Source organism: Carassius gibelio, chromosome A6 (genome assembly GCF_023724105.1).
Source record: "Carassius gibelio isolate Cgi1373 ecotype wild population from Czech Republic chromosome A6, carGib1.2-hapl.c, whole genome shotgun sequence".
Taxonomy (NCBI): Eukaryota; Metazoa; Chordata; class Actinopteri; order Cypriniformes; family Cyprinidae; genus Carassius; species Carassius gibelio.
Window position 1 is genome coordinate 4,571,335 of NC_068376.1, and position 13,694 is coordinate 4,585,028.

At 41.3% G+C, this 13,694-nt stretch overlaps 1 protein-coding gene across 1 annotated transcript; it reads left to right on the forward strand.

Annotated features, from left to right (window-relative positions):
- The first annotated feature begins 4,216 nt into the window (after positions 1-4,216).
- keap1b (kelch-like ECH-associated protein 1b) lies at positions 4,217-13,387 on the forward strand. The gene is made up of 7 exons (XM_052599051.1): positions 4,217-4,332; positions 5,187-5,925; positions 6,002-6,247; positions 7,079-7,755; positions 9,911-10,116; positions 11,778-11,954; positions 12,215-13,387. Exons 2-7 carry the CDS (start codon positions 5,614-5,616, stop codon positions 12,376-12,378), a joined length of 1,782 nt encoding a protein of 593 aa, XP_052455011.1. The 5' UTR covers positions 4,217-4,332; positions 5,187-5,613; the 3' UTR covers positions 12,379-13,387.
- The last annotated feature ends 307 nt before the right edge of the window (positions 13,388-13,694 follow it).

Genomic DNA, 13,694 nt, shown 5'->3' on the forward strand with positions numbered 1-13,694 from the left:
GAAGTCTTCAGGACGTCCCAGAGTGTCCAGCAAGGGTCAGAAGCGTCTCTGAGGAGTCCGCTCCAGAGTCGTGTCTCCAGCAGAGCTGAGCTTGCTCATGAAGAGCTTCAGGTTTGTGTGAGAACATCTGGACACACCGTGAGGACAAGACTTCTGGACAACGGCCTGGTTCAAGAAGAGCAGTGAAGAAGACACTTCATCCACGTGTGGGGTCGCTTCTCAACCCAGGGAGTGGCTCTCTCATAATTCTGCCCACAAACACTGCCATGAATAAAGAATGGTATCAGAACGTCCTGCAAGAGCAACTTCTTCCAACGGTCCATGAGCAATCCAGCATGATGGAGCACATGTCACAATGCAGGAGTGATTAAGAAGTGGCTTGAAGATCATTATAATGACATTTTGAATCCGTGGCCAGGTGTTACGTTCCCACTCTTTAACTAGTCTAGGGGAATGGAGGAATACGTAACAAAGAAAAGGAAAATCCACATGGAGCCTCTGGTCCCAGTCCCAGCTCTGAAGAACACTGCCAACCACCAAAGGATCCACTATAATTTGATTTATTATACTTCTTTAATACATGCAGGAGTAGCAAGAACAAAGCAAACAGGCTTCAGGAGGGGGCATAGCCAAAATAACAAACAAAACAGCAGCTTACTCCATTTTGAAACTAACTTACCTAGCACAGGGAAAAATAAATAACAAAAAGACAATATACTTCCTTAACTACCTAACTTTTCCAAAAAAACAGGAGAAAAGGAGTTAAAAGAAATGGGGACCCTCCTCCCTACAAGTTATAAAGTAGACAACTTAAATATTAAAGACAGGACTACAGAAGTATTAGCAATATTGAGTGGAGTTCAACAGTCTAGGTGGGAGCAGCAAAGCAACAGTACACAAACTGAAACTCTAGCACAAAATTGGCATTAGGCATCAACTAACAACAGTACCAAAACCACAACACTAGTCTGGGGCTGCAGAGAGGGAGATGGCTCAATCTTTCTCCTTTCCTCCAACTGTGCTTTCTCGGTGCTTTTATAGCTGGTTCCTCTCTCTGGAGGAGCCAGTGTATGAGTTGATTGGTCATCACGAGTATCAGATGTCAGTAATCAGCTCCTATCAGCACAGCACAGGAGAGAAAAGATGACTGAGAACAAACAAAAGCTCTGACCCCAGAACAGTACAACCTACGTCACAGGACGTAACACCAGGCAACTAACTCTTCAGATCTAAATCCAGTGGTGAACCTGGTCAGATCCTCAGAAGGTGAGTCAAGCAGAAGCACACAAACTGTGATCAACTCTGAGAAGTAATAAGACAAGAATGGGTGGCCATCGGTCAGGATCTGGCTCAGAAGCTAACATACAGCATGACAGAGGTTATGAAGAACATGAGTCAACACTCTTAATACTGACTCTGACTCATTATATATTTTTGCCAATAAAAGCTGTTAAAACTTATGATATGCTTATCATTGTTTTTCAGTTAACCATATAAACATTTGGAAAAATGATCTACAAACACTGAAGCAGCAAACTTTGCAAAACACAAAATTTGTCACTACCAAAACTTTTGGACATGAGTGACTGTAGTTAAGGCTTCCTTCATCATACTGCTGATAAAGGCTAATAATAGATAAAAATGAATAGATAAATAATAGATATCTGCGTGTTTTTAATCCTTTTTAAACCCTACTCATCTACAGTAACAGTAGCTCTTAAAGAAGAAACAGCACGTGCCAGTCAAGAGTCACACAATATCTGTATATATCCAGAAGAACAGCCTCATCCGGGTTCCTCACAGTCCACTCGATGACCTGCAGCGACACCTAGTGCTCGACACAAGGAACGTGTTTTATTATTGAGTTTAACACACTTCTACATTTCACTCATAGTCATGTGTTTATATCTCATCTTTTCTTGTATTTATCAGAATTTTAATCCATCTTGAAGTATTCCTGGGAACTAAGGTTCACTTAAATTGGGAACTAAATGTATTTTCCAACTTGAGCACTACAAAGCCTATTAATTTTATACATAATATATCAGTGGTTCCCAGTTCTGGTCCTAGAGAACCCCCAGCACTGCACGCTTCTGGTGTTATCTGACACACACATCTGAGTGTTTGAATAGAAATACATCTAAAATGTGCAGTGTTGGGGGTTCTCCAGGAACCACTGTAATAACACTGTAATAATCTCACTTCAATGTCAATACATATGTATATACTGTGTAAGTGAAGTGAATGCAGCTGAATGCCATTTTAACACAATTTTAAGCGTTTCTTTGGTTAAATTATGTATTTGCTTGTTTTTATTAATATTCACCTGTGTACTTTTTAATAAAATTTAAACTAAATTTAATTTAAAAGAATATGTAATTTATTAACTTTTTAAATTTCACATTTGAAAACACTAGTGTTTAATCATGTCTAAATATATATTTAAATGCAAAACATAAAAATAAGTAAGCAGGTATGACATGCAATACTCTTTTGAGAGACTAGACTAGTAGATACATGTATATTTATTACAGAGCCATACAGGTACAATACCATGGCATTACAATAAAAAAATGGCTCTAATTTGCCTCTTAAACCTTACACAGTCCTACACTGTAAAAAATTTCTTGTTGTTTTTACAAAAACTTTTTGGCAGCTGTGGTTGCCAGAATAATTTTGTAAAAATACAGAAAACTGTAAACACATTTACGTCAAAAACTGTTAATTTTACAATATAAAGCTGTAATTTACAAACAAGAAAATGTGAATATAAACCAGTAAATTCAACAACACACAAAATTAAATCTGTTTTGTACCTTGAAAATACTGACAACCACCATAATAATAAAGATGGTACTGTATAAGAGAAAGCCACATGAAGTATCAAAGCTCATCACAAGTAGCTTCACCACAAGCAGAAGTATATATTAACATATAGAAGGTGCACATTTATGGAAACACAAAACACCATCATGGTAACACACGTGATACTTAAATAATGCAAAAAACTTTCATTAAGCAACAGAAGATGTAACATAAAGCTCAAATGTACATAACTGATAACAAGAACTATTTAAAAACATGATTATTTAAGCAAAATACTTTCAAACGTGGAGTGTCACGCAGGGAATTCTGGGAATATCAGTTTACAGTTTTAGACTGTAAATTATACATTGATTTGTTCTTTTTTTACTTCTAAAAGCTGTATAATTAACAGAATTTTACTGTAAATTTACATTAAATGCTTTGTTAGATCTTTTACAGTTTTTCCCTGTATATAGTACGGGAACTTACTGTTAACCTATTATCAGTTTTTTTCCGTAGCGTTTTTACAAAATTTTACAGTTAAAATTACACTTATTTTTTACAGTGTACTACACTAATTGTAATATAAATAATAGAACCATTAGACTTTAGAAGTGGTCATTAATAGTGGACCATAATTATTGCACTAATAGTATTTAGTACCAAACGATCTCCTCAAAATATTAAATAAATGTTACTGAACTAAAATATAGAACATTTAATTAGCTTTGAAAAATAGTTAAGGTCTATGGTCAAATCCTAAGTAAGGAATACCTGAGGGTTAAATACAAGAAAAACATATTAATGTTGCCTCTCCATCACTCTACAGAATAGAATGATACTGTAAATGTCATGGACGTAATAATCAATGTGCATAATATAATTTAATGTTCACCAAAAGTTGCTGCTATTACCTGTAGAGTGAAGCTGTCATCTGTCCTGTTAACCCATTCAGAGAGCGCTTACTGAAGCTCGTGACCGCGCGGCGGCGAGATCAAAGAAACAATGTAGCAACTCTGTGAGGTGCTACACCAGTAACGCTACATTAAGCGCGCCAAAACGGCATTTATTGTTTGAATTACATATTAAAACTTACACAACTTGAAAGCTGAGACTTTGTTTTATATCACAAGCAGGCTTGCCAGTTTAGCGTGAGATTTACATGACAGAGTTTATCTGAAGTTAATAGAACGCAGCACAATAAAGACTAAGAAAAGCCATATTACTCTCGTTACTCTCGTTAATAAACGAGTTGTTAAGGATATTGTTATCATTAACAGCCCTGAGCTGATAGAAGCTGAAGATTCCATCCTGCGCGGACGAGCACTTAATAATTATGATCGATTAATTGATGGATTGGCGCCTAAACGCTGTTTGCGCGTGCACGGGGGTTCGGGAGCGCGCGTGTCTCCGCTGTGCTTAGTCACGCTGAGTTTCTGCTTTCTGAAACACACACACACACACACACAAACACACACTCACACACACCTACACACACACACTCACTGTGAGCTGCAGCGATGATCTGTAAGTGTTTTCATCAGCGACTTTGTTTACTGTGTTTCTGCTGAGATTGAAACGCTTTTATTTCGTTTCACAGCTTCTGGTTTATTCAGCTGATGGATAGTGATGATGATGAAGAAGGATTGTTTTGTTAAAAAAGAGGATCTGATCATTATGAACTTAGATCAAATTTAAAGATATTTCCGTCTATCGCAGTGATATGTATTTGTCACTTTTACAGTCATTACAGTCGTTTTATATTTTTCTCCAGATATTTGTAAGTGTTGAGGTTTGCGAGCGTGTGAAATCGACGGTGTTTTTGAGTAATCGGTTCGGCACGGAATTGTTTACACGTCGACTGCAGCTTCAGAGTCCGTAGAGCGCCGCGGTGCGGCTGTGTGAGAGACCGGCCTTGAGCCGCCGGAGCCGGGGAGAGTTTAAACTCCAGCCCGGGGACACCAGGCCCTCTCACTGTTTACATGTCAATATTTCAGACTCATACTTGCACTTTGTGATTCTAGTTTTATTTCTGTGTACTGTAAAATATGTAAGAGGGATTCTAAGAAAATTATGAATTTAGAGCCTTTATCAAATATTTATTTAACAGATCGTGACTTTTCAGCTTTCACTCAGTAAAAAAATAATACAAATATTAATTTAAATCTGTCCTGATCCCTGCCATTTCAGTGCCGTTTTTGAAGTTTGTCATTTATGCAGCAGCAGTTACATGTGTTTTTACCTGTGCAGTGTATACACACAGAAACTCACACACACACTCTCACACAGTCGTATGTTCTTGTGTTGCTCAGGACTCTGGACTGAGTGTGTGTCACTGCTGTAGTTGTGATTATGATTGTGTGTGTGTGTGTTTTCCTCAGGACTCTGAGTGAACGGAGGAAACAGATCAACATCATTAAACTGAAGGATGCGTGTGATTCCTGCTGAAGTGTGAGAGTCTTCACGCTCCAGAGACGTCCAGCCGCTGGTTCCAGACAGACAGACCTGATCTGAAAGACTCTAGAAGCTTGTCTCTTTGAGGAGAAGACTCAAAGATGTGAGCGACACACCGGGTGGACTCTGAGCTGACGTGAGCGTTTGTGTCTGTGCTCTTCCTGGTTCATGAGTGATCTGTCTTAACAGATTCACACGAGGGAGGATCTTTACAGAGCTGTGACCGCGGCCGGGTGAGAATGAGCAGGAGCTCTGTGAGCGTGGCTTTATAACTGTGTGTCTGATCTGAAGAGCGTCCCGTAAGACTCTGCGCTGGCGAGCGAGGATGTGCGGGCCGAGCCGCGGCCGGTGAGCATGTACGCGGCGTCCGGGATGACGGAGTGTAAGGCGGAGGTGACTCCGTCGGAGAGGAACGGTCACCGTGTGTTCAGCTACACGCTGGAGAGCCACACGGCCGCCGCCTTCTCCATCATGAACGAGCTGCGTCTGGAGCGCCAGCTGTGTGACGTCACGCTGAGGGTCAAATACAACCAGCTGGAGGCCGTGGACTTCGTGGCTCATAAAGTGGTGCTGGCCTCGTCCTCGCCGGTGTTTCGTGCCATGTTCACCAACGGCCTGAAGGAGTGTGGGATGGAGGTGGTGCCCATCGAGGGGATCCACCCGAAGGTGAGCGGATCTCAGAAGAGCTCGAGCTGTGTGTGTCTGACGCTGTGTGTCTCTAACTGTGTCCTGCTGCTCTCAGGTCATGGGGCGGCTCATCGAGTTCGCGTACACGGCGAGCATCTCTGTGGGAGAGAAGTGTGTGATTCACGTGATGAACGGGGCGGTCATGTACCAGATCGACAGCGTGGTCAAGGCTTGCTGTGATTTTCTGGTGCAGCAGCTCGACCCGAGCAACGCCATCGGCATCGCCAGCTTCGCCGAGCAGATCAGCTGCACTGAGCTTCACCAGAAGGCCAGAGAATACATCTACATGAACTTCAGTCAGGTCAGACACACACTAACACACACACGCATACTCACACACACACACACACATACACAAACACTCACTCACTCACACAAACACACACGCACAAACACACATACTCACACACACTAACACACACACGCATACTCACACACACACAGACACTCACTCACACACACGCACGCACGCACAAACACTCACTCACTCACACACACTCACACACATGTGCACACACACTAACGCACGTACACACACACACGTGCGCACACAAACACACACATACACTAATGCACACACACAGCCCAGCGGCAGAGACTCACAGTTCGTATGAGCATTTATGGGAAATAAATTATAGAATTTAATACTTTTATTTTGCAAGGATGCTTTAAATAATAAAAAACATGATAAAGATATTTATAATGTTACAAAAGATTTTTGTTTCAGATAAATGCTGTTCTTCTGAACTTTCTGTTCAACAGAAACCTGAAAAAATTCTACTTAGCTGTTTTCAACAATAATAATAATAATAATAAATCATCATATGTTCATGATTTCTGAAGATCATGTGACTCTGAAGACTGAAGGAATGATGCTGAAAATACAGCGGAGCATCACAGAAATACATTACACTTTAACACAGATTCACACAGGAAACAGATGATTTACATCAGAATAATATTGCACAATATTACAGCTTTTTCTGTATTTCTGATCAAATTAATGCAGGGTTGGTGAGCAGAAAAGGCTTCTTTAAAAACTTTAAAACCTTACTGTTTGAAATCGTTTGACTGGTAGTGTCCTGTCGCTCGAGCTGTTCCCGAGTGTGTGTGTGTGTGTGTGTGTGTCCAGGTGGCCACGCAGGAGGAGTTCTTCAACCTGTCTCACTGTCAGCTGGTGACTCTGATCAGCCGTGACGAGCTGAACGTGCGCTGTGAGTCCGAGGTGTTTCACGCGTGTGTGGAGTGGGTCCAGTACGACCGGGAGAACCGTCGGCCGTATGTGCAGGCTCTGCTTCAGGCCGTCCGCTGTCACTCGCTCACACCGCTCTTCCTGCAGCGTCAGCTGGAGCGCTTCGACTGGGACGCCCAGAGCAAAGACTACCTGTCCCAGATCTTCCAGGACCTCACGCTGCACAAGCCCACCAAACTCCTGCCGCTCCGGACGCCCAAGGTGCCGCAGCTCATCTACACGGCGGGCGGATACTTCCGGCAGTCTCTGAGCTACCTGGAGGCGTTCGAGCCCTGCTCCGGAGCCTGGCTGCGTCTGGCCGATCTCCAGGTGCCCCGCAGCGGTTTAGCAGCCTGTGTCATCAGCGGCCTGCTGTACGCCGTGGGCGGCAGGAACAACGCTCCGGACGGAAACATGGACTCCAACATGCTGGACTGTTACAACCCCATGAACAACTGCTGGCTGCCCTGCGCTCCCATGAGTGTCCCGCGCAACCGCATCGGTGTGGGCGTCATCGACGGCTTGATCTACGCCGTGGGCGGCTCACACGGCTGCGTCCATCACAACAGCGTGGAGAGGTGAGACCGTGTTTAGCACCAGCGCTCCTCATCCAGTATCGAGAACAGACTAGTGAGCGCTGATTTATCCTGTCACTGTTCCATAATGAGCTAAAATAGTAGGGACGCACTGATATGAACATCGGCCGAAACCGATAATTCTTCACCGAAAGCTGATAACAGATAAATCTAAATCCACATTTACATAATTTTTGAGAGCCTGATTACCAAAAAAGTCTCATCATTAAAAGGTATTTAACACTTCAACATAAATCTAACATAAAGAAGCCTTACAAATAAATAAACTGGACAACATTACTCAGTGTAAAAAACAATATATAAGGCGATAAGAGGTCCAGCATGTAAGCACTATAGCCTGAGTTATTGTCTAAATCATTAAATATTGTCATTATTAAGAGCATTTGGCATTTCCATTGCACACAGTTTGCTCGGTGCTTGTTGATATCCACTGGCTCTCGGCTTAAAACAGAAGTAGATTATTTCTGCTATTGCAATACATCCTCGCTACAAACCCCAGATGGTCAGATCAGTCAGAATAGCCAGCTCTGAACAAAGATTCACTTACATTATTTAACAGTAGCTAATAATCTCATTATAATATGACACACGTGCCCTGCACATGTTGCAGTTCACTGTATTTTCATTTTGGAAGTGTTTCCAATGATATTTCAAGCAATTAAAAACCAAAATGTTGAACAGAGCGCATCCGAACTGTCTCTGCAGGAAATAATGCATTATCACATTTTCATTTTTGGGTGAGCTGTACCTTTAACAGAGCGTAAACAGCATAATACACCTGTGTTTCCAGGTTTAAAGGGACAGCAGCCTCATTCCGTGGCTGTTGTTTGTCATTAATGTTAATCAAGCAACAAACGAAAGAGAAAACCACTCACTGCTCTTGACGGAGTCACTTTAGGAGCCCTGATGAGGATTGAGTTTAATGAAGCATGTTGTTAGCAAAGAATGCATATACTGTATTACATAACTGTGCTATTTCATTGAAAAGAAGACCATGTTTTGTTTCTTTATGAGAAGAGGTTTTATTTCATTTAAAAATATAAAACATGTTATGTGTCACAACAGTGTCTGTATTGCATGTTCAGTCCTTAATATCAGGTTCATATATGATTTATTCATAATAAAAATACTTAAGTGCATAACTAAATCTAGTAGATTTTAGCTGATTAAATGTACAGTAGATTAAGACTAAACTATGACTAAAACTAATTAAAAATGAACACTGCTTTTGTAAAGACCTGCCCGAAACCGAACAAAGCTGACATTGAAATATAGCTTTGTGCACTTAATTATTAATTATTTATTAAAATAAATATATGCGTGTTTCAGAGGGATGTTGATTAACAGTGTTGGGGAAAGTTACTTTTAAAGGTAATGCATTGTTACTTTTTATGGAAAGTAGTGTTACTTTACTTTTGGATTACTTTTTAAATCTGGACAGGGCTTGCTTGTTTTTAAAATAAAATAATTGTTTTTATATTTTTGGCAAATATAAAAGAGTTTTCTCGCCAAAAGGGAAATGAATACATCTCAGGCTGAAGGGAAAGTAAATTTACATCTGTTCAGTAGAATTCAGAAGAAATTACAACACACAGCAATAAAAGACACACAAATGTTTGTCTAGAGTAGTTTCTGCTCATTAGTATGATTGAACTGCATCATCAAAGGTTGATTTATCAAATCAAAGACATTGATTTATAGAATGGCATTAAATACATGAAGAATATTTGTGTTGTTTAACATTTATTGCAGTTTTGCGTCATATTCTGATTTGCATTATTATTAATTTTGAGGACTACTGAATCTGTGGAGTAACACTGAACTACAGATTTCTCTCAACATGGCGACAGGAGAGCTGTCAATCAATAAATTGGAAAAAAATTAACTTGTGTTGTTTATTTGAAAAAGTAACTTCGATATACTCTTGTAAATGAAAAAGGCGTTACTTTAGTAGTTACTAGTAATCTGATTACGTAACTGGTGTTTCTTGTAATGCGTTACCCCCAACACTGCTGATTTACACCCGTGCAGCTCGTGATGCGGTGTTTCACTCCTGGTGTACTCACAGAAACCGCTCTACACTTCACCTGCTCCAGTGAGTTGAGCTGTGTGTGTGTGTGTGTGTGTGTGCGCGCAGGTATGATCCGGAGAGGGACTGCTGGCAGCTGGTGGCTCCGATGCTGACGCGGCGGATCGGTGTCGGTGTGGCCGTGATCAACCGGCTGCTGTACGCTGTGGGGGGGTTCGACGGCACGCACCGGCTGAGCTCCGCTGAATGCTACAACCCCGAGAGAGACGAGTGGAGGAGCATCGCGTCCATGAACACGGTCCGCAGCGGCGCAGGTCAGACATCGCATCAACAAATGGTTCATGTCGAAAGCTCCGTTGTCCTCGTTTACTTTCCTCGTGTACTTCCCAAACCTGCGCGAGGCCAGTGAATAAATGACGAGAGAATGAACACTTGTGTCTGAACTGTTCTTCAGACTCTTTCTTTAACTCTTTCTCCACCATTGATGAGTTATCTGGTCTTTTAGAAGACAACACTTCCCGTGTTTTCACTGTAATACACTGGGGGGTGCTATTACACATCTTCTGAACGAGTACAAAAACCCCCCGAATAGTGATGGGATTTATGGCTCTTTGAGGGGATCCGGATCTTTGCGATCCGTTCCTTTCAAAGAGCCGTTCAAAAGAATGGCTCTTTTGGCTCTTTTTAAATATTTAGTCAGTTTTAAGAAGCCAGCTTGGGAGCATCTCAGTTTATCCTGGAAATAATCACTGGGAGGTATTATGAGGTGAGATTTGTAGTCAAATAATTAAAGCTCAGATATCACACACCAATATCTGAGTTTGAATTATTCTGAAATATTGATTATTACCTCATTTCTCATGTGTCGACTATATTCCATAGGGTTGCACAAATCCCTCTGCTTAGACAGTGACATCATTATTTTGATTTACCTTTAGTACAAAGTGTGTGTGTGTGTGTGTGTGTGTGTGTGTGTGTGTGTGTGTGTAAAACTACGTTGACTTATGTTATTCATACAATACCTACTCACAAATAAACATAAAAAACAAAGCCGGCTGCAATGAATTTCTGTGCAAAACAGCTTTTACTACAAACACTTCCACACAAGAACATTATCACACAAGAACATTTTGATAGAAAACTAATTTTTTTTTTAAGTAGATAAAATTAGAATAAATAAAATGGAAATGTCTACATACTATTACTACTGTAAACTTTGCAAATAGGACATCAGCCCCTTCAAGTCAATGAACAATAACAAAGTGGGCTGCAATGAATGTCTGTGGAAAACAGCTTTTAGTGAAACATTTCTATACAAGTACAGTATCACAAAAGAACATTTTTAATGATTTTAAAATAAGTTTTAAATGAACACAAAATGCAATGTAAATGCATGCACAACTAATAACTAATATCATCACGCTATAAAGGGTTGGCCTGCGCTGGGTGCGCCCCTCCCCCTATAACTGTTCTGTCTCCTGGAGGAGCTCATTTGTATGAACACGCATAGGAAAAAAGAACGATAGAAAGAACGGCTCCTCTCCAGTCGCGACTCGGCTCCCATCGTTCATGTTTATGAGCCGTTCAAAAGAATCGGTTCGTTCGCGAACGTCACAACTCTACCCCCGAACAAAACACACACGAGCAGGACGGAGGAACCGCGATCTCTCATGTAAACAGATGCATATGAAAAAGAATGTGTTCATCAGCGACAGACAGCATGTAAATGAAAACTGCATAATGTTATGGAGTACAGTGTTGATCCAGGAAGTGTCAGTGCAAGCTTTAGAGGTGTTGATGGAAGCGATTCACTGGATATATGCTTGGATAGTCATACTGAAGATTATCCAGATGTACTTTTTTATAAAGTGTTCATGCGTGTTCTGAGTGTCATGTGACCTGTGTTCAGGCGTGTTCTGAGTGTCATGTGACCTGTGTTCAGGCGTGTTCTGAGTGTCATGTGATCTGTGTTCAGGCGTGTGCGCTCTGGGGAACTGCATCTATGTGATGGGTGGATACGACGGCACCCATCAGCTGAACACTGTGGAGCGGTACGATGTGGAGACGGACGTCTGGAGCTTCATCTCTTCCATGAGACACAGACGCAGTGCTCTGGGAGTAACGGCGCACCACGCACGCATTTATGTGCTCGGTAAAAACTGCATCTTACATTTATACATTTATATTCATTCTTACACCTTTAGAAAGAATAAAACACACTCAGATATTATCATGTATTTTAACTTTGGTTACAGTTATTTATGGAAAGATAATACATTACAGTGTACATCATCAGTATATATACAATTTAAGCTTTAAGTCGAGTGTTACCGAAGCCCTCATCCGTTGCTGATGGAAAGTTTCCGTGCTGATTATGAGACGTTGACTGGTTTGTTTGTTGTGTGTCTGCAGGTGGGTATGATGGGAACACGTTTCTGGACAGTGTGGAGTGTTATGACCCGGAAACAGACACGTGGAGCGAGGTCACCAACATGACGTCCGGCCGCAGCGGTGTGGGAGTGGCAGTGACCATGGAGCCGTGCCAGAAGGGCCTGAGCCCCTGTCAGAAGAGCTAGAAACACCTCTGTCTGTGTGTGTGTGTGTGTGCTCATTAATGCTCTCCCTCTCGCTCTCTCTCTCGCCCCCCCCCTCTCTCTCTCTCGCCCCCCCCCTTTCTCTCTCTCTCTCCCCCCCCCCTCTCTCTCTCCCCCCCCCCCCCCCCCCCTCTCTCTCTCAGCCGGTGTCATTAGCACACAATGCATCTGTTGTTCTGATGAAGCTCAGTGCACGTGAGAGTCTTGTGTCTGTTTCATGTGTGTTTCTCTTGTGGAGTCGAGGGAAGGTTAGCCAGCGAGCAGCAGAACTAAACAGGATGTTGTGAAAACACTGTCGGCGTCTGAGCCGAATAAAGTGCCACGAGCGCCGCATCAGTATGTCTGCTGGACTTCACACCAGTTAATCAGTGCAGTTTGGATCAGATTAAGCTGTTCGGATGATTTTTGTATTTGTCTTTTTCATGTCAGACGTCGATCCCTCTTGAAACTGATGGTGTGATTTTGTGTGAAACAAACTAAAGATCTGCCTCAGAGCTTCTGGAGATGTACAAACATACATACACGATCATTTTTACTAACAGAATGAGCTGTGAAGCGTTTCCAGATTTATCTAACTGAATTCCAGCCTACAAAGGTGTTTGATGCCAACATTGTTTTTTCTCCCAAATGAAAGATGATTTTCACAGGCTGATGAAATGATGTATTTGTAAAACCAATTTAAGCTGCTTATCCAGGGATTTTGTACGTTGGTATTGCATGAAGTCTGTTTTTTCTTTTATTTATTTGAAATATTGTCCCTTTGCTATTAATGATTGACTCCTGTTTGTTCTCAATGGACTGAACTCGGGCTCTTTTTTTTATTTCTTTTTTTTTTTTTTACAAATTAAGCTTTTTGTTTCAAAAGGGATGCGTTTTTCCTTTTCATCATTCAAAATTAAGTATACAGGTTTATTTAAAGTCTGCCTTGTAAATTTTACAGCAACGAATACATTGTACAAACATTGTATATTAAAAGCGTACGTTTCTTGCATTAGTTTGTGTTGTGATTCATTCGCGCGGTGGCGCCAAAACACCAAGCGCGGGAACGCCATGAAAGCGCGCGAATATTGATTATAATTATAAAAGATTTAAACAATGACAAATTATGGCTGGACATACAGATTCTGAAAAATGAGGTTAAGGTTACCAAAAACATTCAGCGATTGAAACTAAAATGTTTCGAGTGTCCTCCGATTAAAACATAAACGTGATTTGTCTAATTAATAACTAATAAGGAGATATAAGATGACCTCGTGAGTCGTTTGTGATGATATTCCATTATTACTGAAGACTGAAGC